Source organism: Toxorhynchites rutilus, chromosome 3, assembly GCF_029784135.1.
Source record: "Toxorhynchites rutilus septentrionalis strain SRP chromosome 3, ASM2978413v1, whole genome shotgun sequence".
Lineage (NCBI taxonomy): Eukaryota > Metazoa > Arthropoda > Insecta > Diptera > Culicidae > Toxorhynchites > Toxorhynchites rutilus.
In genome coordinates, this window is record NC_073746.1 from 149,575,862 (window position 1) to 149,601,734 (window position 25,873).

A 25,873-nucleotide genomic window follows, 5' to 3' on the forward strand; every position below is an offset into this window, starting at 1 on the left:
AATTTTGTCTCAGATCCTCTTCCGCCGCCTATCGCCAATAGTAAGTAGATTTGTGGGAAGTTATCAGGTCGGATTCATGCCCGGTTGCTCGACGACGGACCAGATTTTTACACTGCGGCAGATCCTCCAAAAGTGCCGCGAGTATCAGGTCCCTACACACCACATCTTCGTCGACTTCAAGGCCGCATATGATACAATCGACCGACGACAGCTATGGAGGATCATGGACGAACACGGCTTTCCCCGAAAGCTGACAAGACTGATTCAGGCAACGATGAACGGTGTGCGGTGCAGTGTGCGGATCTCAGGTGAGCTGTCGGAATCATTTGAGACTCACAGGGGACTTCGACAAGGCGATGGAATCTCCTGTCTGCTCTTCAACGTGGCGCTGGAAGGTGTTATGCGGAGAGCGGGCTTCAACATGCGGGGCACGATTTTCAACAAGTCTAGTCAGTTTATCTGCTTCGCCGACGACGTGGACATAATCGGAAGAACACATGCGACGGTTGCCGACTTGTATACCCGACTGAAACACGAAGCAGGGCTGATTGGGCTTGGGATCAATGCGTCTAAGTCTAAATACATGCTAGCTGGAGGGACTGATCGCAACAGAGTTATTCTTGGTAGTAGTGTTGTGATCGACGGCGACGAGCTCGATGTGGTAGAGGAATTTGTCTACCTTGGCTCGTTGATAACAACTGACAACAACAACAGCCGTGAAATTCGAAGACGCATTGTCAATGGAAGTCGTGCCTACTATGGGCTCCGCAAATCCTTGAGGTCCAACAAACTCCGACCCCGTACGAAGTGTACCATGTACAGATCCCTAATTCGACCGGTTGTTCTCTATGGGCACGAAGCATGGACGATGCTTGAAGAGGACTCACAAGCACTTGGAGTTTTCGAACGCCGAGTGCTCAGAACAATATACGGTGGTGTACAGTAAAGCGGAGTATGGAGAAGGAGAATGAACCACGAACTGGCGCAACTCTACGGCGAACCCAGCATTCAGAAAGTCGCCAAGGCTGGACGAGTGCGATGGGCAGGGCATGTTGCAAGATTGCCGGACAGCAGCCCTGCAAAGATGGTGTTCGCATCGAATCCGGTAGGAACAAGAAGGAGAGGAGCCCAGCGAGCGAGGTGGTTGGACCAGGTGGAGCAGGACTTGGCAAGAATCGGTGCAGCCGAGAGTTGGAGAACTGCAGCCATGGATCGGGACTATTGGCGAAAAATTGTGAAGAAGATCTAATCTCTCAATGGGATGTAGTATCATTATAAATAAATAAATTCTATTCACAATTCAAATTCTTTTCTATCTAACGCTCTAGCAGCCGATTCAAATTCGAATTTCAGCTTAGCGAACTAGCAAACACCTCGTCTACTCCATCACACGGTCTTCCAAACGTCCCTCAAACTTCCTAATAACTTTCAGCCGCTCTCTCTATTCAACTTTCCACAATTCACTTTTTCACAATTTTCCAACGGTTCTTTTGTTTAACTCTCAGTTTTTCTTCTCCACTGCGTATGTTTGTTTTTAATTTCCCCTTTCTCTTTTTGATACTTCAAACACTTCATTTCCTCATCGGCCTAAGTTTAGTGGTCGATATTATAGTGTGAAATTTTGTGTTGCAAACAGAATTTATTGTACCAAAACGATACAAGTGTTGCAGAACACATTTGGTGACTCAATCATGTCGTTGATGCTTTGGGTGTGAGAAAAGTCGCAGTACGACTAGTGTCAATAGAGCGCAATTCTCATAAAAAATTCATAACAATAAAGTGTCTGAAGACATGCTCGAACGATCAAATTCTGATCCCACGTTCATTCAAAGCATAATTACTGACGACGAGACTTTTTCCTATTTCCGAAATACAAATTTCCACTTTATGATATCCGTTCTGACAGCATTAAAGACATAAAAATGAATTCGCTGCGTGAACCGAAGGAATTTCCTGAATACAGCTATAAAAAGATGGCTGGATTGAATTGTTCGTTGGAAAAAGTGTATTCAGAAGAGGCCCATTTTGAAGGCGATACAGGTAAACTTCGATACAACGTACATTTCACTTTCAAAATTGTACGTAGTATCGAATTGTACGTTATATCGAAGCATAATAAAGTACTCACAAACGTAGTCTATAATACATTATTGTGTTGCTGCTTTAGTAAAGTTAATGAATAACTTCAATCAGAAGACGAAGCCAGCCTTTCTCATGATGTTTCCCTTCGTACTGTTGATTAACGATTGATTCATTTAGAATCCGGAATCACAAAACCAGCTGTATTTCATGATTGATTGAAGGTACAAAACTTGTTTTAGCTGTGTTCAGTATTTCTGATCTTAGCATTATTGTCAAAAAAAAGTACACCCAGGTTTTTTACGCGATTTTTTTGCACGGTTTTTTTACAAGGTTTTTTTACGCGGATTTTCCAATTAACACGGTTTTTTTTACGCGGATTTTCCAATTAACGCGTTTTTTTTTACGCGAATTTTCCAATTAACAGGTTTTTTTTACGAGGTACGTACCCCCCGCTTAAAAAAACCTGGGTGTATCGTCTTTGACACAAAATTGCTTTCTCGTGTGCTGAAGGGTGAAATGAACAAATAAAAGCACCCTTTTCAAAAGTTGAAATGTTTGTATGTTAGAGCAGATCTCTCATTCTCTGAGACTCTTAAAAAAAGCTTAGCTTAGAATTGCGTGCTTATTCGCAATGTGTCTCTTGTTTCGCTCTCTCATATTGCTGTTATATTGATATGGCATATATATTATACACAACTCGCCTCTCGTTTGAGTAATTGCTATACCAGTATGTGAGGGTAGCAATTTTTTTTTTTTGGTTATTTTCAAGCTCATTTTAAATCAGGATGTCGAAAGATGTGCTATAAATAAGATTTGGATGAAGTTTTTCTCGGTTGTTTATTTTGATTTTTTCTCTAGAAAAACTTTATCCACCAATTTCAGAGTAAATTTCATCATCACAATAGTATTTGTCATATACTGCTAGCAACTCTGTTCATCTCCTTTAACATTTTTGCGATTGTCTTACGATGCACACCGTATTGTATGGCGTCAATGTTTTTGAGTTTCTTGAAAATGCCAAGCTTTTTCTTAAACCTAACAAATGATAAATTCTGAATATATAATTTTTTATGCCCAAATTTCAAATATATCTGACATCTCATTTCACACAACGATAGTAAAGGTTGCTCAGAATAACCCATATTTGTTGATTTATGTATTTACCTAACTTCTACCTTTTTCTGCCTAATTCTCATGTTTTGTTCAATAATGTAACGAGAAACTGAACTTTCTATATTATTTCTGATGTTTCGAAAAACGTAATACAGTAGAATCCATTATTATGACTCCGCTTATATTAGCCTACCGCCTATTATTACGTAATTACACAACGAACATTGGTTTCCATATATGAAATTCTTTATAAAAAAAAAGTTGGATATAATGACTTCTTTACATACATAAATACATATAAAATACATACATATTTGACGAATTTCATGCCAACTCGACTGGCCGTTGGCAGCACCATCTCAGATAGCAGTGAAACGTTGTGGGTGTGAAGACATGAGTCATTTAAGCAACTTTGCATACTTGAAATATTCGAAAAATAATTAGACAACTTTTTGGAAAAAGCCAATTTTTTTCTTAAATTTTTACAAAAATTTATAACTTAAAAACTATGATACCTACAAAATTCTCGTCGAAGGATGAAATGTAGGAAATTATTTAAATTTTTACAAAAAAATACCGAACATTTTTAGGAAAAAGTTTCGCTGAAAAAAATGTTATTTTAAAAATTAGAATTCATTTTTCTCAAAAACGTATTTTTTTTAAATTCCCAAAAATATATATATGAATTTCCAACAAGTCGTCCATACATCGGAAGATGGGCACTTTCACAGGGAAAAAGTTTCTCTAACAACATCTTTTTTACATTTTCTTTGAAAAATATACAACTAATCCTAATTTTTTTTAAAGTCAAGATAGCGATATAGTGTATTCGACAAAGTTTTAGATCTTGTTAAAATATAAACTTTTGTCGAAGACATCAACTTTCTATCTTTTATAGTTTTTGGAATATAAGTCATTTTTGTATGAAGACTCCTAAAAAAAATAATGTTTTGCTCGTAATATTTTTGTGTGTAAATTCTCACGTTTGACATGTTTCCAAATAGAGAAAAGTTAGCAGAGCATGTAAATTGCGATAATTCATACATAAAAATGTTCCGAATTAAACATTAGTAGTATTTTTTCAAAAAAAAAATGAAAAAGTTGTTGTTCGAAAAACTTTTTCCATGTAAATGTGCCCATCGTCCGATGTATGGAAAACTTGTTGGAAATTCTAAGGGCTATTCATATCTATTTTTTCAGAATTTCAAAAGCATGTGTTTTCGAGAAAAATTAATTTTAATTTAAAAAAAAATTGTTTCCAAAAAATTCCAAAAAACATTTAGGAACCCTATCAAGCATTCGAAAATTGCACCTTGTTTGATTCAGACTGGGTATTGAATGGTTGTGGTCACTAATTACCGAAGCAGTCCACGTTTGTTTCCAATGTAATGCTGAATTCGTTTCACATTTTCACCATTTATTGCTTCTCTTGAATCTGGTTAAGAGCCCCCGAGAGTTTGGTATATAGAGGTATGTATATGCGGACATTACACCGATTCAGTTGGGTCGATTTTTGCACTAGCAGGCCAAGCCGACCAAACTATCGGTCGACAAGAAGTCTGCAGTGTGCGGGGGCTCTACTTCAACCTCAACAGAGTCAGATTTCAATGCTATCGAAAACACTATGCACACCAGAATTGTGTCACCATGCTGCTTATGCGCAACGAGTTTACAAAACCATCCAACCGAAAAAAGACAGCAATGACCACTCAGCCCAACCCGATATACCATGTAGTTCATTCAAATCATATATTCATCGTCCCGGCGGTCAATGACAATAATTAATTAATTCAATTGCCATTGGACCTCTCGAAATTCTCGCCGGTCAACCAGCAACAGAAGCAGCAGCTGATGAATCGCGTGTTTATCATTTCTCTGCTGTTTCATTGGGTCCCAACTTGGCATTCAACCCTAGTGGCCCAAACAATGTCAATAAGCCAACAAGTGGGTGCGGTTCGTACTCACCGGCCTCACACTAATCTCGAAAGCGTGGAACAACAACCGGTTCGATCACACCCTCACATGTATTTATTGATGGATGGATGGATAGATGAACGCAACTGGAAAACACCTTCATCTGTGAGCAATGGCAGCGTGGCATTATGCACGCGGAAATTCCGAACTGTTAGCGCGGAGAATCCACGCGCATAGCAACACAAAATGTAAACAAAACCGGTGAAATATCAACACACCGCGATCGGTGAATGCTGCACACGAGAGCGCATGATGTGGTGCAACTGCGTTTGGTTTAGTAATCTGTTGCTGCATCCAGTTCCAGTGCAATCTGTCTAGTTCGGATGAATCATATCCAAAACGGACACAAGTATGCCGGTACATTTTGGTATGCGAGCATGCAAATGTGTTAGTTGCACCAAAATGAATCTTCGATTTCACTTTGATAATTCATTTCGCGAATCAATTTGACGTCTTTATGCTCTGGTCATTAAAATTTATATGTTTTAGTTGAGACGGTTGTGATCTGTGTGTAAAAGCACTGTGTATGATAGCCGTAGTGAAGTGCGGTTGCGTGCTTTATTCTGTAGGTTAATATAATACCGGTGTATTACATTATTTGGAAGGCTTCATTGATGACGTTCAACATCAAATCAACATTAGTTTAACTTGTAACTCTATGTATGCTTCTTTATGTATCGATAATTCTGATGCAGATGACAGTTAGAGAAAAAAAGTATGCATGTTCATCTTATTACTTTTTTATCTTATTTCCCAAGTGTGGATAGATCTAAAGGTTGAGCACGAAAAAATCCAGACACACGAAAAATGCTGACAAAAACAAAATTATATTTATATTGCAGAGTTCGGAGAGCTCTGATTTATTTCAATGAACTATTCTCCTACTTGGATTGTGTTTTCGGAACAATAAATAACCCTCTCGAAAAATGATTTGCAAAGAACCAAAAAGATTTTGAAGACCTCATGATTTTCTTTACCTTTTTCGTATCATCAATTGAACCTTTGCAACTGTATGCATTATTGACAGTTTACTGATTCGATTGGTAGTTCGACCACTCGAAACATCCTCACTAAACTCGACCACTTGAAACATCCTCACTAAAAATATGAACTTCAAAGAAAGTTCTTCTGACTTGCATTGGTTCACGCGTATAATCGATCTTGCCACCGAGAACAAAATCAGAATGTGTTATTTGACATAGAAATTATAGGCTTCTCAAAGACATGTTGAGAACGGCAAATAATTCATTCTCTTCGATCATTAGTTACGTTGTAATCTTTCCAGTAATAATCGTTATTTGCAGTCATTAACCGATTAATCGTGCGGTTATTAGACATCACTGGTCAGGATGAGTTCATATCCTTATATCATGGAAAGTGCGTCGTGAATAGATACTGCCTGCTCGTAATGGAAATTCCGTACTGTCCGCTAATGGGTTGGCAACACGGTCCACTTTGCGTGTGATGCCTGGAACTATTCGGAAAACGTCTGATTATCGACAGAACATCCGAAAATGACAGACAATACAAGGAGGCCCACCCCGGACCTTATCCGAAAATAATGATTGGTTCAAAGGGTCTATAGACACGCCCAATGTTTCGCAATCCCATATTCACAGAGCACTGAAGAGGGCCGTAACGCGAAGCCAAATCTACATCCAAAATTAATTTTTAGTACATGTTTTGTCATCCCGATTTATTACATTAAATGAGCCTAAAAATAACAGAAAATGTCATAACTCTCAAATACTTGTATAGTATTTGTATATGTCAGTCCCTGAAGGAAAGAGAGAAGCAGAAGGAGGGAGTTTTATACTAAATAAACGTGTTTAAGCGTGTTTTTCTTCCACAATATGGACAAATGATCGATTTAGAATTCCGTCGTAACGTGAAATAAAGTGTTTATGTGTTTATGTTTGAATTCTGTTGCATCGTGTTGTTTCTACTGTTTGTCCCGATTTCCGAGAGTGTTTCCGCTAAGAACTTTGCAAGCCCAAGCGTACAGAGGCCGTCCGACCAGACCATCCGACCAGAGCCTCCGCTCTCTAACGATCGAATTAACAGTTTATATAAGATCAACCATAGATTGACATAACGAGAATGGCATCACTGATCTATTGTTAAAGGCAAACGCAAGACAAAGAGGTGAAACTTCAAGGAAAACAGTTGGTGCAAAATAGAGGCGAGAGAAAGTTTGTTTATTTGTCTTCACCTAAAAGGGATTGGGACCCATTGTTATAAGCTTATGACTTGACCGCCATTGCGGATAACCGCATTGAACCAGCCTGCAGCGCGTGATCTAGTCGAAGCCGGTCGGCCGACCTTTACACACGATACACACAAAACAAAAAATTGTAAGTGGATAGAAATATTTAAAAATAGAAAGTGAAATCAGAAAGAAAAATTGGTGCTAAAGCTAACGGAGCCTGTAGGGTATCAGGACCTCGTCCATAGTGAGCTGCCCTTGCTGTGTTAATGCGAAACTCTGTCACAGTTGCTTTTCTAGCTACTCGTGGAATGCAACAGATGGAAAACGATTTTTAGACAGCCAGAAGAACACACTCAAGATGCACATGAAAGTATGAAACTTTTGAAACAAGCTTATAAGTAAGGACGGAGGAAAAATAGTCTCACGACAAGCATAAAATCTTGTAATGTATACTCGAAAAATAAAAAAAAAATAAAATAAATAATTCTAGTCTAACCAGATTTTCGTTTCTTCACGTGAAAATGATCAACTTCCGGAACTTTTCTCAATGATCTTAGAGAATGATAGTTAAATCACAAAGCCGGGAATTGACATCAGTTTATTTCTATTTATTGAAGAAATGAAATATTATACCAATAATGATTCTTGTTTTATTTCGTTACCGTTGGTGGATACCAATGATACATAAAATTGAACTTGAATCTTATTATGAAAGCTGATATCTGCAATGCAGATTCCCCAATTTGAATGGCTCAAAAATAGAGATGAAAAGGATATCCGGTAGCTATCCGGTATCCGGGCTATCCGGCCGGATACCGGATATTAGAAAAAAAAACAATAATTTCTCATCAACACAAGATAAATCAAAACTGCTCATCAACATAATTCATATATAATTAAAAATAAGGTTTGATTACTGAAATTCTCATAAATTCTCTGAAATCTCAGAAGATTTATCGCAAGATATTTTACTCTTATAAAATTTTCTGCCGGTCTGTTTCCGTTTCAAGAACTCCTAAATAGTCTGACTTGAACCTCGGACCCAAAAAGATTTATAATTGGTAATTTGAATATTATCATAAGTAATTGAAATGATTTCCCAATCCAGCGTTTGAAGATGCTCTCATGTGCGGTAAGTTCGGTGTTCTATGTGCAGTCTTATCCTTATCAGAATGCTTTTTTTATGTAACCTCGGATATACAAGAGAGGCCGGAACTTGTATTTTAGTTATTTCATCAGAAGTCTAATGCATGCTCACTAAATTACCACTGTTGTGTCGTCTAATTAGTGAGTGTGTGCATTCTCTCAGATTATCATCCCTGAATACAGCTCTAAGTTTTTTAATCTTTTTTTTTATCCTATTTGTTTATTCATTCAGGCTTATTAGCATTTTAGCTGTATCGGAGCCGGATTTAATCGTGTACATGTTACATGTTTACGGTATCTATAAATTGTAAATGACACAGAAGCCATTTTAGGCGTAAGAGTATTCCTTTTGTTCTTCCATTGCTTAGTAGACCGGACAGCGGAGACAGATGATATGATCATTGTTGTATTATTTATAGCACAACAGCCCGATGGTTTTATTGTTGCAAGCGGGCTTGCATTTGGATAGAGAGAGGCCAGGACTCCGTTTTTTAATCTTGGATAAAAATAATTGATTGACGTTCTTTGCTTATATAAATTCGTAGAACTCTTACTCTTACTCTTACTTTTACTCTTACTCTTACTCTTACTCTTACTCGATCAGTATTAAAATTATGTCGAAGTTTTTTTTTTATTCTTTATTTTTGAGACTTTTAGCCTCCTGGGCTGGTTCGTCTCAGCTTATGTCAAAGTATCTACAACAAACATTGAAAATCCTTGACATCAAAGAAAATATACTATCAAAGGATATTCATTCTAAACGGAAAATTTTATCATCGTTCCTTATTCTTATGTAAAACTGTGTATTTTTATTCTTTTATTTGCTTCACGCACACATGCAGTTTCACTCAGTTTCTTATTCGCAAATATAGAGCCGAATATCCGGTTTTATTTTATTTTTATTGAATGAATAAATCAAGTAACTTGAGACATTTGCCTATTTTAATGCTACAATTTGGTTTACTTTGAAGAATATGTGAAAACTTATTCATTACTTAAATTACATCCTATTCGTTTCTCAATTACAACAAGCTAATTAATACTATTCAGGTGAAAAAGTAAATCCCGCTTGAAGTTGTGTTTAGATGAACAATTTTTTATATTAGTTGGTAAACGATTCCAATATACTATGCCTCTAGAGAACAGCGACTGATTATAATAGTGCGATGAATGAAATGGTATTGAAAAATGATTTACTCGTGTATTACGGAATGAAATTAACTTAGAAGATAGGTAATTGGGTACTTTAGTCGTTATCAAATGAAACAAGATAGAACAAACTCGGTACTTATAGAATTGGTTGAATGGGCATCCCAATAATTGTTTTTGTAAGGGCGAAACCCTTCCCATCCTAGGAATATTGAAAACATACCTTAGGCAACAGTTCAAAGCTACTTTCAGTCTGTTCATTGATTGTTGAATGGCATTGGTGTATACAAATACACCATACATAAAATGAGGAAAAACTAACGCTTCGAAAAGCTTGAGTTTGACTTTGACGTCGAAATATTTGGTAACTAAATTCAACTGTTTAAGCACACCGAAAATTTTACCAACTTGAGAGTTGATATGCGATTCCCAACTTAAATTAGAACTAAAAATTACACCAAGATTGGTTAGTTTGTTAACAAATTGGATTGGTTCGTTATTGATAACTAGCACAGGTAAGCCAGATGATGTTCTCAACTTAGATATAAACATTGCTTTAGTTTTGGAAGAATTTATGAGCAAAAGGTTATTCTGGGACCAGCAAGAACTTTTCATCTGGATATCCGGCCTCGAAGCTTGCCGGATATCCGGTATCCGGCCAAACTACTATCCGATTCATCACTACTCAACAATCTGGAATGATGGAATTCCAAATCCAAAGTGTAAATTTGACTTTGTCTCTAATTCTTCTAATTTATGTCTTCGATAAATTATAATCACACCAACGATTATATACGAGTTAGATATGATCAATCGGTTTTTTCATAAACAGTAGGGTAAATGATCTTGGTTTGTCCGATTTGGGGTGTTTTTATGCAACTAGTAAATGCAAATCGATTTTTCTTCACGAAAATCACATATAATCCATACGAGTTTGGGTTTGTTGAAAAGCACCAAGTCTCTAGTTGCTAATGCTACCATAAGGCGTTGAAATTATTCAAATTTTTATGTTTTCTAACGATTTCCTCAAAGAGGAATTATGATCATGGTTTGACCACCTCTGGTCATGGTTTGTCCAAAAAATTATCATGGTTTGTACGGTTTTAGAAATCCCCATTTTTGAATGAAAACATTCGAATTCTCAAGTAGATGTTGCATTTATCAATGCTTGAGTTTACTGTCATCATATTGATCCATTCATAATTCAGGCTTTCTTCAGATTATCGCATTTTCTTGGGCATTTTAAAAGTGTTTTTAATAGATGGTGTATTTTATAATCCTTTAAAACATGTGATTCCGTAAAAATATACTTTAAAACTACTGTAAATCATGAAAAAATCAATTTTATTTATATATTTTGAAACATTCGAATACCTGATTTGACAAAGGTGCGCTGAATTAGAGCATTCAGAAAAGTGGACAAACCATGATCATATTTCCGACTGGACAAACCAAAATCATTTACCATAGGAGTACCTAGAAGCACCTAAATGCAGCAACCTTGAAGTGTGCAGCTTTTTGTCTTATTCAAATTTCGTCATTGAATCAATGATAAATACTTGATACGAAATACATTAAACATAGTCTTTGTAACAGGTTTTCACGTCGCTTTTACTTTTTTTTCATCATTGGAACAAACCTTTATATAATAAGAAAGGTATATGAAAATAAAATAGAGTAACGATACAGAATGCAAAATTCAGATAATGACTACAACGAAGTTATAAACGATCATTTATTCTTCTCAAAAATCACTTAGAACCACACGCAACAGCTCTGCACTCGTTAGAATTAAGCAATCCCGCTTGAATTCAATTATCATCCACTGGTGATGAAAAAGAAACATTGTTTATCTAAGAACAAACATTCGCGACCGCTATTCCCATCGATAGGCATGTGCCAGTCGTAATGTCAATTGGCGTAAAACAACAAATTACCTTCTCTCATTCGAACGTGACGATACCACGAAGGCCTCGATTGACACTCGAAAGCACGAAACCATCAGCGGGATGGTAGGTATGACGGTAGCATTAAGTACTCAATCATTCCGGCACGTTTAGATTATCGATAATGATGTCAGGTCATGTGCACACGGGTACTCCACAGCATCTAACCGATATCAAGGAAAAGGTCTCTCATTGCACCCAAGGGTGTGAAATAACGACGAGTGGATTCCATACGTCGACTAATTGGGAAAACACAAATTCTGAATTACGCGAAACACAGATGATGGTGCGACATTCTGAACGCTTCTGCTAACTTGTATCCTTTGCTTAATCCAACTCCTTTGTTTTGTTTTTCTCTATTTCAGCCAAAATCGGCACCTTTTATATGGTCTTCTACTGTGTGCTGGCTGCCCTGGTTGCCGTCTGCATGTGGGTCTTCTTCCAAACGCTAGACCCAAGGACTCCAAAGTGGCAACTGGATCAGTCACTCATCGGAACCAATCCAGGTAAAATCTCACTTTAGACATACATTTTGGTGTAAACAAAGCTACTAATATGCAAATCGAATCACATGATACACTTTCCGTAATGTCTTTTAATCATGTCGAATGTGTACAAAGTGCTCACTAGGGTGCTGACATAACAGCTGCAGTGTTGTTCCCCTTTGCATATGAAGATGAAGGGTCGGTATCATATGCGTGCGTATGAACCTGCGTGTTAGCTCTCCCACAAGACTTCGAATTTTCACTCCAAAAGCCATCAACCGGTGTGATTATGTTGCTTCTGCAACATCGTGCCAATGAACTCCGGTAATTTTTAGTCGCTAGAAAATTGAAAAATATGTCTTATCAGAACTACTCACAGGCCATATGACCACATTTTGGAATGTGACTTGCTAGACCACATAGTAACACATGCCATAATGTACAAGTCCTTCCAAACAGAAGATCATCTGATCTCACCGACACCGCTACCGCCACTCGTCCAGGCACTATCGAGTGTCCAGGCACGCGGAGAGGCTGCCAGCAAACGTGATAAACTGCAACCAATCCCCGACATATTTGTGCCACGGGTGTGCATCGCACGGTCTGTGTGAAATAAGATAACCCATATATTAGTTTTACTCAATGAAACTGAACCGTCACTCATCCGTCATCACCTTCAGCATGAGATGGGACAGCTTGTGTAGTAGCTGTGTAGACACACAAGCCGGGCTGTGAAATTCATTGCACAACGACGAACTGAAATTTCCCCCTCGATTATCCTGTTCCTTATCTGGAATGGCAAACTTATAAATCACGTAACGTTCTCGGATATTCCTAATGAGCACTGCGGCGCGGTACATCAGGTCAAATAATACGCGTTCAAATATAGAGATATCGCACGCCATCTCGCCTCCATCCATCCGCGTTAGCAACGCAATGCAGTGCCAGTGTTCATTCATAGATTGCATAATGACAGGAAACGGATGATTAAATTACTCTACTTCGACCGATCGCAACAATGAGCTTAGATGGGTAAATCATCCGGGTGATGTTGGCTGGATGTAAATTTGAATGCAAATAGGCTAGAAAGCGCGTGAATGAATCATTCATGCCGAGTGCTGAATGCTGCGGTAATTGGGCTGCCATATAGTTTATGTACTGCGACTGTTGCTATCTGTCGAAGGAGTTATATCTAGCAATTGAAATACCGTCTTTGTAATTTCATCCAATTACGGGTGTACTGAGATACCTCAATGTTATTTATGTACTTTGAAAATATTTTATTGCAGAAGTATCGTAATCATTTCTTATTAACAATGTAAAGTCTGTTCCACTTGTAATATGACCGCACATTATTTCTGATTATTCCAAAAGGATTCCCAAATCGGTAAAAATATGTTTTTGTCGTTTTTGACGTAGGACAACGACTTTCATTTCTGTACCGGGGTGTAAGTTCAAAGTTTCGAAAACGAGAGAGTGACGCTGGAGTGCAAGGTTTTGCACGTTAATAACTCTTTACCGACTGAATGGAGCGGTATAATAATCACTTCATCCGAAAGATAAAATGTCAACGAGTTGTATGATTGTCACTTATTGGTCCAAAAAATCGTTTCAATAGCTTAAAAATTCCTTTAAAAGCAAGCTATTGAAATCATCATTGCTCATTGATGATGATTGGTGATAGCAATGTGTTCCCGAACACGGACGCAAAATCTAGGCACCTGGAGAAACCGTCATAGCGAATACATGCAAACTGCGACTTCTTTTGCTCGCTTGCATTAGTATTTGGCTGATGTCACATTAGGCGGATTCACCGCCGCGGATATTGCGACGGTTTTTTTCTCGATATGAATTCGCTTCCAAAACCGCCTCGCTCTGTGTGACATGGCTAATTTACAATACACTGTAGATCCTCCGCTGCGGCTTTACTCGCGGAATCCGCAGCGGCGAATCCGCCTAATGTGACATCAGCCTTTGGGAAACCACAGCGGACATATGCAAGGCGTGGGTACTTTTACTCGCATCAGTTTCTGTTCTGCTTTCGAATGGAACAATCATGGAAAATTGTTTGCGTGTGAATGCATCGAAGCAAACGAATAATCGCATTTACGCATTCGACTTGGTGTTCCCGTGATGTAATCCAATTGACGATTTTACGCAAAACTGAATCAGCTCATGCAACGCCTACATTAGAGTTCAGAACCACAAAAGTGATGATGTTTGTTTATTCTACGCACTGAAAAGCAAGATTCGCCCGTGATTATTCATTTTATTTCTATTTAGATTCATTTCAACAATTAAATGTCTTCAGTATACGGTAGGAAAGTTAGGGCTTTGTATAAATACGATGATTGCAACAGGCGATTGGACCAAAGTCATTGATAATATTCGAAAATTTTGAGTTTGATAATGAATACAGGTTATGAATACTGTGGATAATGGTGATGAAATCGATATCATATTCAGTTGGATTATATTATTGATAATGTAAGTGCCGATACAAGAAGGATTTACAGTATTTTTAACGTAACACCAATAAATTAAAGTTACAAAGCCATTCTTCAAAATATACATACTACATTGTAAAATGGAGATTTTCTAACCTTTTTAGCGTAGAAAGAGTACGTGAAACCGGGAAATTTGAAGATAAATTCTGATTTTTCTAAAAAATTTAAACGACCCAAAAAAACAAAACATCATCATTTTACTCGTTGCGCCATCTGGTTGTAAATCTAACGTAAATTCGTCAATAGCATCAGATTCTGTTCTGCTTTCGTATGGAACAATCATGAAAAATAGCCACATCACGATAAAAAAGAAATTAATTTCATGCAAGGTTATATAGACTTTATATATAGATTTCGTTTTCACCGTGAAGTGGCGCCCTCAGTTTTGATTCTGCGCATGGAGTGATCATGAAAAATCTCGTGTTATTCTCACGAAAACAAAAATGAATCATATATCAAACATCTTCAGCTGCTTTTACGAGGCCACTCAAATTCCATCGGGTTTTTTCGGGACCACCAACAAGTTCGAAAGAGTTTAATTTTATGTACTAATCCAACCACACACTAACAAGAAAAACTTTCAGCAATCTTTCAAAATATTCATTCATTTAGAATTGATTCAGATGCAATTTCAAATAAATGATTACCGAGCCAACGGTAGTCCTACGTCTACCTTGCAGTTATATCACAGATATAACCCACTTCTTGTTTTTCTGAGTTTGCAGAGATATGTTAGATGACAGTTGCATTGAAGCATAGAGTGCAGGATATCATAACTATCTTCATTTTAAAAACAGGTCATTTGAACTTCATTGTTGTGTTCAGGCGCTAAACAATCAGAAAAATTAAAATTCCAGTGTTTCATAACTATAGAACCAGATGGAAAAACTCTCACTTCTTTACAAATTTAACGTCAATTTCACATGAATTACAATAAGTTTCTAATTCGTAGGTCATCCTTAGTTCTGAATCAGTTCAAATAACCCATTCTGGGTGGTTTTGACCAAGTTGTGCCATGTTGTAGTGTGTATCTCGTTCTACGCAGAAGATACTGCAGAGGATTAAGCTCTTCAAATCACTCATACTGCTTGTAAACTGCATCTTCTATACGTACGATCACTCCTCATAAGTTCTTGATAGGGTTTTGATCTGGTAAACAAGCTGACCAGTCCAAAATCTATTTGACGGCTGAACAAAGTGGTGTGATAATCACTCCATTTCAAAGATAAAAATTGTATAGTTATGCGTTTGTTACTTATCACCCAAAAACTTGTTAAATAGTTTGAAAACTATTTGAACTGGAATCTATAAATATGGGTACCTGTTTGATTTTTTTTTTGGTCAGCGGTTGATGCATAATGCATGGTGCCACGACTGGAATAAAAATTCGATCAATATTGTACTCGCCCTGACCCACCTCTGTTTTTTTTTTGCTACCGTGTTGAACGGAAGGGCAAAAATTTTCGCCTCGGAACACATTTTCAGAATATCACGAAGCAAACAAAGACCAGAGCTTGCACTGACCGGTAGAAGCTGAGCAGAAGTTAAATATGCAATAAGACGCACCGCGCCGGATTTCATACCTTTAGGTGGGGAGCGTTTGTGTATGATTGAATTGTTCGTATGCATTGTTGATTCTATACTTTGTAAACGGCAGATAATGGTGGTGGTGGTGGAACAAACATAGAATCGCCTGTGGCTGCAGTGAGTGTCCAGAAGAAGAGATACTTACAATGTAGGCAATTGCAATGACGCTACCACTTCGTCGCTAGCTGGACGATGATGAATCGTTAATAAATTATTGGTAACTTTTTCCGATCAATCATTCAATTGTGGCGACAACTGTATTCATCTGAAGAAAATTGAAGATAAAAATTTGTAAAAAATAAGCTAATTTGACTATCTACTAAAATTGTCTTTCTATTGCTTTGCGAATCGTTCACTTCCATCATTCAGTGTAAGCACTCATTTATCGGTCCTTGTCAGTGCTACAAAATATTCATACTGAAAACTTTAATTCTTCAATATTTATAATGTTTGTTCACGCTGGCAATAATGTCATAATCCTACGTTAACTAAGCGGTCGTGTCTCAATTTTATTGGACTAGTTGTTCATTTTAAATGAACCTTTACCAGAACATCGAATTCGTCAGTGACATATCTATCTTTTGGAGGATTTACGTTAGATTTTGATATGAAATTGAAAAAGTGTTAAAAAATAAAACTACACTTTATAGATAAACATAGAATATGAATCGTTTTAAAGTAGTTCAAGTTTTGGGATTTTCTTGTTCCATATTTTTGCTTTGATTTGTGTATGTGAAAATTAAATCGATTTTGTTCTATAATCTTTTCTTCAAAGCATTTGTAGATTGGAATAATATTTTGCGGTAAACCAGACCAATAACGGATACAATTAGCCCAATCATTCAGCTTCCATTTGGTCTTGTGTGCGTTCAGATAACGCCTTTTACTACAGAAATGTCAGATTATATGACTTTCGTCTTTGATTATCAATACTTCAGAAAATAATAATCGCACAGAGAAACGATGGACAGTTTTGGAAACTTGATTATATGCTGTACAAGGTAGAATTATTATTTTGAAATTACTAGATATGTTTCCATCAATTTTAAATAAGTGTCAAAAATATGATTTTTATTGCTTTTTTTTCAAATATTGTGGCATCTCTTATACAAGTAAATAAATTTTCAGATTTATATATATATATATATCCCCCAAACCTCTGCAACATTTCATATTAATACGCTCAGCTGTTTTTCTTCCCCGATCGATCAATGTTTTGAGTACATTAGAAGAGCGTTTCGTTGAAAATTGTGTACTCGGCATAGTTTTGTGTGATGGTTAGAATTATCAGTAGTAGTACAACTACCAGCGAGATTTCGCGAGAAAATCACTTAAACCCCTTATCTTCTGTCTGCTACTCTTGAACTGACTTTTATCTCAAGTGCATGAAACAATCGTACGTGAACGATTTCAACTTGCATTCTGTCATCAGCAAACAAAATGAAACTGCACACTTCTTGCAGCAGACACAAACAGCGCTACTTGGGTGAATTAGTGCCGATACAACGGAACTGGTGTCGAAATGGTAACGTGGCCCGTGCTGAACCCATGATGCTAATGTAGTCAAATTCTATTGAGGAACTAGTTCACATTATTTTATGTACCGAACCCCACAGTTTCATAAGAATAAATGAAATTAATATTTCATATCTTTTTCCGTTTCTCCAACATCGCAGGTTTGGGCTTCCGTCCACTTCCCTCTGAGGACAACGTCGAAAGTACACTCATCTGGTACAAGGGCACCGAGGAGAAAAATTATAAACAGTGGACAGACGCATTGGACACATTCTTGCAAGGTAAAATGCGAAATAATCAGATATTCATTCATTAATCCCAGCTCCACAACTATTTCGGTGTACAAACGTGTCATATGCAGTCGGTGTGCAATCCCGGGAAAACTCTGAAAATCACACACTCTTGGCACAAACGACGGGAGCACATATTTTTAGTAATGACATTTTAGCGTTCGATTTCTCCCTTCTGATTAATGGAATAATACATCGGTGGAGCCGAGCCAGTTGTGCGAGGTGTTATTTTCATATTGTTCATAATATATGTCTAATCCGCGTGATGCGATGAGGTTTGGCGGGTCATGTGAAATTTTGATGACGAAAGTGTCATCATAATCACACATTGCCACCTATTCGCGGGTACAGAAGATGGAACAGTAGAGAATGATTATTACAGCAAATGAGAGCTTCTATTTTTGAATTTCATTATTCTCGCGCACTTCCAAAAACACCCTCAGTGGGCATGATATAATAATAACACTTTGACTTGATTTTTCTTATTATTTTTTCTTCAATAACAACAGATTACCGGACACCTGGTCAAATCTCGGGTCGGGGGCAAAACATCTACAACTGTGATTATACTCAACCGCCACCGCCAAGAACTGTGTGCGATGTGGACATTAAGCAGTACGGCCCATGCACGCTGGAAAACCACTACAACTACCACAAGAGCGCGCCTTGCATATTCCTGAAGTTGAACAAAATCTACGGCTGGGTCCCAGAATTCTTCAACGATTCCAGCAGCTTACCTAGCAAAATGCCAACCGATCTGCAGGATTACATCAAGACGGTCGAAAAACAGGAGAAGCACACCGTGAGTAGGCGTAATATAATCTATCTGGAAAACATTCTTCATTTTGCCTTTTTCCACTCAGATGAACACCGTCTGGGTGTCGTGCGAAGGTGAAAACGCTTCCGACATCGAGAGTATGGGACCCGTCAAGTACTACCCACGCCGTGGTTTCCCAGGTTACTACTATCCGTACGAAAACTCCGAAGGTTACCTCAGTCCACTCGTCGCAGTACACTTCGAGCGACCAGTTCGTAAGTATTCCACATGTCACCAAGGATGATATTTCTCTATGAATACTTCGCTAGTGCGGTTTTACAATAAGAACGTTCACTATGGTCTATGAATCTCTAGAGAAGATTGGCTCATTATCAAAATATCGTTGATCGCAGGCTACCTTCTCGATACCATTCTTAAACCATTGCAAATCTCGATGAGAACGTTCACAGACATGCTCCTGAATTTTGTCCAAAGTGAATAATCCAGTTGTTGTTGATTTGAAATACAGAGACTTTGACCTGTATAACTGCCATTCGCCTCTATACACCCTTCTACCCGGAAATCACTATGTGGTGCGCGATACTCATTGGTAATCATTTCAGATGGGCAGCCGCCTCTTTTAAATTACCCTGGTACCTGATACCAGGGGTATCCGTATCCGTAAATATAAAGGTATATCTAAATTTACTACAGGTTGATTACAGTATCAAATGTACTGAATCAGATCAGCCTCCTTAAGGAACTCTAGAGTGTCTTTTTTTTCGTGTGTCGTTTTGCAAAACGACACTTAGCCCACCCGTTAAGCCGTACCGCTTTCGAAGGTCCGCAGTTCGCAAGCATTCCGTTAGAATATGTCCCACAGTCAGCAAGGTTCACCACCTTCTATGTTGAGTTCGTACACAAGGATTGCAACCTTCGCTAAGCATCATAAACTAAAACTGTCTATCGTACTTCTGTGATTCCGCTGTAAATTTCAATTTAACCATGCATCAAGAAATACGTGATATTCCAGAACATACACGTTTTGTGTTTTTCCCACGGATGTTTTCTCCGAAATTTGGCGAAGTAAGTTCTGATAGAATGTTTTTTACTGATAATTCATGCATCATGCATTAATGGCTCCACTGGTTTTGGCATATTTAACGAAAATTTCAGTGCCTATTATAGGTTGAGAAATCCCTGCTCGATGAACGTTGCGGAAATGGCTATATTATCACGCTTCGGAGAAAATTGAATCCTTGTCGATTGATCATTATTTTATCTATTCAGATAGCCTCAGCTCAATAGAAGCTATCCGTTCGATAAAACCTTTATTAGCCTCATGTTATTTTCTTATGAGAATAAGACATCTCTTGGGTAGACTAGTGCAAAAATCTTATAGGATTGCATTAGCCTGGGTCCCAGCCCATTGCTCCATTACAGGTAACGAGAAAGCGGACTCGTTAGCTAAGCTCGAGGCCTTGGAAGGCACCATTTTTGAGCGATAAATAATCTATCATGATTTTTTTCATACTCCTCGTAGTTATGTACTCTCCAATTGGCAACACAATTGTAGTGAAGATAATATGGGTCGCTGGTTACATAGGATCATTCCTAAGCTATCGACGAACGCATGGTTCAAGGGATTGAATGCAGGTCGGGACTTAATTCGCGTGATTACTGACTTACCGGTTAGAGACATCTTAGCTAGACGCGACCTCAAACTTATGCTTTCTCTTTATCAATTTCTCATAAGGAATGATATCTCTGTTTGATTCCTTCCCTCCTCATCAAACCAAACTACCCCACTCGCTCCATCCTAGTCCTAATTCCTAATCCTGTCCAATTAAACTAGTGTTTGATTTATTTATTTTTTTTTTTTTTTTTTTTTATAATTCGTTTATTTGTACAGGCTCAGTTACATAGGTTTAAAGAAGCCAAACTCTCAACTATACTTTTACTATTAACATGTTTTCTTAATTCTACGGTTAATGAAATAGGAAACCGATTACTCGCGGTCGACTCGAGTTTAGAAGGGTGACACATTTTCTTTAGGAAAAGGATGGGATGTAAGGAGATTGTAACCATGTTCACACTCACACTCACACTCACTTTCACATTCATACTCACACATCACAAGTGTTTGATTTAGTTATTATTAAATTGTTAGTCTTAATTCTATAGCAAATAAGTTGTATTCTAAGTTGAAATTTGACTCTGTAAACGTTAGATAATAAGTAATTGAGTCTAATTAACACTAGAACTACCGACAGTTGTTATATACCTATTTCTACCAAACCGGTCATTTTGACCGGTGTGATGTTCAGTTGCCAAGCTATAAAAATTTGAAAGAAATTTTACAGAGAATAAAATTTGTTTCATTCTAATATTGCAAGTACATGATGAATGCATAAAACATAGTATTTTAATTTGTATTTTTATTTACATATACACACGACAAAAAAGTTAGAGAAACAGAGTGCAAAGTGCAAAGTGATTTTTGAAATGCTGTAACTTCGTGAAAAATCAACGTTCAAAGATGGGATGCATATCATTGTGAAGCTTAAACTTTCATGTTTTGGAATATGTTATGGACATATTTTCATCTGGGTGTATGTATGTAGTGGACAAAAATATCGGAAAGAAATAAAAAATAGATTTCTTTCGGTTTTTTTTAAACCTTTGGAAGTCTAACACATTTTTTTTGCTAATCAACTCAATATCAAATCCAATTAACCTTATAAAACAGCTTTCATTTGTTTCCTATAACGTTCTTGTAGGACCATTCCATACAAAGATATTTTAGTTTGAATGAAAAGTTAACCCTTCACCTTTGATGATAAATAATTCAATAAATAATTATTGCACGGCAACACTACAATAGATCAAACTAATGGTCGCAGTGGTACAATGCTCCTACAGAAGAAGATTGCACCGCAAACGGAGAAGTAGTTTTCAAAACTCCAATAAATTTTATATAAAGTTAATTTGTTGCTTTGACGAAAAAAATTATTTGAATTTTTGCATCAATTTTACAAAAGTGTCAAAATTACGTTTTTTATAGTGTTTTAAAACATATTCTGTGATTATGAAAATATTGCAGTAAATTTGAATATTAGCAGATAACTTTTTAGCATAATATATCCCCTAAACTCCTGTGAACATTTCATATTCATATGTTCAGCATTACATCATTTCATCGCACACTGTATCAAAATTACAAAATGCTATGATACTCACAAATACACTTACGTATTCTTACGTATTACGTATTCTCTCATATACACAAACTCCACCTCTCCAATTATTGCTTTGAAAATGCTGTTTATTTATATCCTACTTGGAGTGCATTCAGCTTTTGACGTAGAACTACGTCTTTCATTAAGGGTGTCAAATCAGAAAACAGGTAACGTTTTTATGAAATAAAGTTAACGTTAATAACTATTTTTGCCGCGAACGGATTTTGGCAATTTACATACTGAAATTCCGTAAGATTTGTTTAATATGCTATACATTAGAATCCCCTGGTTTTTAAATGGTTAAAATTCATGAAAACTTTAAGCGTTTCCATTTTCCCATACATTTGTTTTGTCCATTTGTGTACTTTCCCGAACAGAGCTGTCAATAACGAGCAACTTATCGCCGATCAACGGAGGAGAAATCGTAGGATTTAAAGTCTCCGTGAACAAAGGAAAAGTAGCAGAATGAAGGGGAATACTTGCCTACAGTATAAACAGTGGATCTCGCTGAGGCAAACTTTCATTCGGCATCGGACTGTTGAGCAATCCAGTTCACTTTGCTTTCGCTGCGCTTCGATCTGAGATTGGACCCCATCAGTGGTAATCCAACTTGGATATCGTCGTTTGGTTTTTCTGTTCGTTTTTCGCGTGCTTCGTATCGTGTGTTTTTCTTTCCGCGTCATAAATTGGACGCTTCGCGTAGTGTGTGATGAGCAAGAAGAAGAGTCATCTAATGATTCACGCGATGTTGGTGCAGTGAAAAGCGCTCGCACTGAACCGAGCCTTCGCGAGTGTGACACCGTATCAAACAACAGCGAAGTAGGCGATTTCGGCGCGTCGGTCGAAAATGTAAACGCCATTACCCAGGCAGCAACCAAAATCAAGCTCCCCCCGCTGGTGGTGAAGGCGGTCGCTCTTAACAAACTCATCAGCGAATTCGCATCGACGGGTGTTACAGCAGAGTACAAGCTGTGTGACATAATTCAGTCTTTTTCCAACCAGTTAACATTGTTTATTTTCCGTCATCATAAGGGCTTCGTTGGTGCCTTTGAGGATACATCAATGCATAAAACTGACGTTATGGCGAAGCAGGCGTTAAGGTTGTGCGCCAAAATATTATATGAGGCATACCAAGCATTTTGAATGTCTTACTGGAATGTTATAAGTTATTTGGGTTCGCGTGCCAGTCGCAAAACTGCCTTCAACTAGGATTGCATTTGCGCTAATATTGATCATAATGAAGCATTGCTACTGTTTTCGAGGTTGTTATTAACAAAAAGAGTTTATTTAGCTTGTTTAGTCACCAAGAAAGTAAGTGTCGTTCTGGAATTTTGTATGTGATTAGGTTTCGCTTGCCAGTGGCAAAACTTCCTCCACTAAGGGTGACAGCTGCGCCTCTCGAGCATGAGAAAGTAATCCAACTTTTTTCGAGGCCAGTAATATTAACAGAAGCGTTTCTTTTGAGAATAGCGCAAAATGATGAGAAGTGTTTATATTCCTAGTAGTTCCAAGCCACCAATGTATGGCTCTGTATGCATGCTATGGTGAACGCTTGTTCGGCGCTTGGTTTACGCTTAGTTTGTACGAATGATATCTAGAGGTGCTATTCCTTTGAGGCAATACTAAATAACATGTAGCATGATATTTGATACTTGCAAGTGTTGTCATTGTTGATGTTTCCATGCGGTGCCAAAGATATATTGATGTAGTTATGAGATATGGAATAATGGTGCTGATGCAACATGTATACAATCGACTGAAGCCGAGGCTATGTCAATTGCAAAAAAGGCCACCGGAATAACGTTCGAGGTAAATCTTCAATGCATTGACATGAAATAAATTGCGATATACGATCAATTTACTTCATGTCATACTTATATATCAAAACTATTATAAAATAACAGCGTAGTTCTACGTCAACAATGCGGTCGTATCTTGGACACAACCTCGTATATTTTTTTGTGCAGATAGTACCATCGGCATAAACTTCAGCTTGTTGATGGTCATTCTCATCCGAAGATGACGACAGTATCAACATTCTTCTTTGTATACGTAAATTGAATCTCTTCACTATTGCTCTCTGAGGAAACAGACAATTTTTCTTCTGATTGATCATCTATGTATCATACTGGTAGAATTTCAGAATTTAATTTCATAAACACCTTGATCGATATCGGAAAAGTCTTCTCTTGAATATGTTACGTTGGGATAAGTTTTATAACTAGAAAAAAATATATAAAGGGTGTGTCACATCAAATTGCATCACGGAAAAAACGCTGTAGAAATTCGTCCAGTAGACCGATCCTTTTGAAAATTTTAGACAGTAAAATAAAAACTATTAAACAACTTTTGGCATTTTCTTTTTATTCATACTTCGAGCCCAAGCCCGTATGCTCGCACCTCCCTCTTTACCCCGTCCATAAGGTTCTGTACAACGTCAGGTTGTAGTTTTTTTTTAACAGAAATCCATTTTCTCTTGAAGTCCGCCTCCGATTTGACAACTTTTGGGTTCTTCCGGAGGGCCTGCTTCATAATCGCCCAATATTTCTCTATTGGGCGAAGCTCTGGCGCGTTGGGCGGGTTCATTTCCTTTGGCACGAAGGTGACCCCGTTGGCTTCGTACCACTCCAACACGTCCTTTGAATAGTGGCACGAAGCGAGATCCGGCCAGAAGATGGTCGGGCCCTCGTGCTGCTTCAATAGTGGTAGTAAGCGCTTCTGTAGGCACTCCTTAAGGTAAACCTGCCCGTTTACCGTGCCGGTCATCACTAAGGTGGCGCTCCGCTTTCCGCAAGAGCAGATCGCTTGCCACACCATGTACTTTTTGGCAAACTTGGATAGTTTCTGCTTGCGAATCTCCTCCGGAACGCTGAATTTGTCCTCTGTGGAGAAGAACAACAGGCCCGGCAACTGACGAAAGTCCGCTTTGACGTAGGTTTCGTCGTCCATTACCAGGCAATGCGGCTTCGTCAGCATTTCGGAGTACAGCTTCCGGGCTCGCGTCTTCCCCACCATGTTTTGCCTTTCGTCGCGGTTAGGAGCCTTCTGAACTTTGTATGTACGCAGGCCCTCCCGCTGCTTGGTCCGCTGGACGAATGAACTTGACAAATTCAGCTTATTGGCGACATCCCGGACCGAACTTCTCGGATCACGTCTAAACTGCTTAACTACGCGCTTGTGATCTTTTTCACTGACGGAGCATCCATTTTTGCCGTTCTTCACCTTCCGGTCGATGGTTAGGTTCTCGAAGTATCGTTTTAGTACTCTGCTGACCGTGGATTGGACGATTCCCAGCATCTTACCGATGTCCCAATGTGACAACTCCGGATTCTCGAAATGAGTGCACAGGATTAATTCACGACGCTCTTTTTCGTTCGACGACATTTTTCCAAATTTGCGAAAAATTGATAGTGAAGCATGGCCAACGTGATCTCTTACACTCTTTTCTGATTATAAGCGAAAGCTGAAGATATGATTCCTAAAAATAAAATTTCTACAGCGTTTTTTCCGTGATGCAATTTGATGTGATACACCCTTTATTTAGAATATTGTTGTTTTTCCCCTCAGTATTTCACAATTACTCACACTGCAAACTACTATAACTATAACATAAATTCAATTGTCCACAATATTGTGAGTATTTCATCTGCACTAATTTCAACCGTATCTATTTCTACCGTATACAACAATTGTCAATGAGAAAATGAAATTGCATCACAATATATTACGAAATTCTAAAATTTTCCCAAATTTTGTGGTTTAGAAGCAGTAATTGCAGTAAAAATTTTCGTCAAAAATTTACTTTTCAGACAAAAAACGACCAAGTGCCGAAAAGTCAATTTTTGACAAAAATTTTTTTTTCGAGATAACAGTC

The 25,873-nt window shown here is 37.8% G+C and overlaps 2 protein-coding genes across 3 annotated transcripts in view; one reads left to right on the plus strand and one right to left on the minus strand.

Moving 5' to 3' along the window:
* The window catches only part of LOC129777310 (sodium/potassium-transporting ATPase subunit beta-2-like), a 76,575-nt gene that overhangs the window by 45,954 nt on the left and 4,748 nt on the right, over positions 1-25,873 (plus strand). For both annotated transcript variants that reach the window (XM_055783536.1, XM_055783534.1), the window contains exons 3-6: positions 11,985-12,125; positions 17,875-17,994; positions 18,513-18,805; positions 18,867-19,035. In XM_055783536.1, the coding sequence (XP_055639511.1) occupies positions 11,985-12,125; positions 17,875-17,994; positions 18,513-18,805; positions 18,867-19,035 (723 nt within the window). The remainder of the gene's footprint in view (positions 1-11,984; positions 12,126-17,874; positions 17,995-18,512; positions 18,806-18,866; positions 19,036-25,873) is intronic.
* LOC129777313 (uncharacterized) lies at positions 11,232-12,993 on the minus strand. Its single transcript, XM_055783539.1, has 3 exons — positions 12,779-12,993; positions 12,582-12,707; positions 11,232-12,442 (listed from the first exon to the last, which is right to left on the minus strand). Exons 1-3 carry the CDS (start codon positions 12,962-12,964, stop codon positions 12,392-12,394), a joined length of 363 nt encoding a protein of 120 aa, XP_055639514.1. The 5' UTR covers positions 12,965-12,993; the 3' UTR covers positions 11,232-12,391.

Bases quoted from the DNA above. Each gene is read 5' to 3' on its own strand.
- LOC129777313 (XM_055783539.1), bottom strand. From the start codon at position 12,964: ATGTACCGCGCCGCAGTGCTCATTAGGAATATCCGAGAACGTTACGTG. The intron at 12,708-12,778 runs GTGATGACGGAT...TATTTCACACAG, and splicing joins TGTCCCATCTCATGCTGAAG to ACCGTGCGATGCACACCCGT. The intron at 12,443-12,581 runs GTGAGATCAGAT...TCAATTTTCTAG, and splicing joins GAGTGGCGGTAGCGGTGTCG to CGACTAAAAATTACCGGAGT.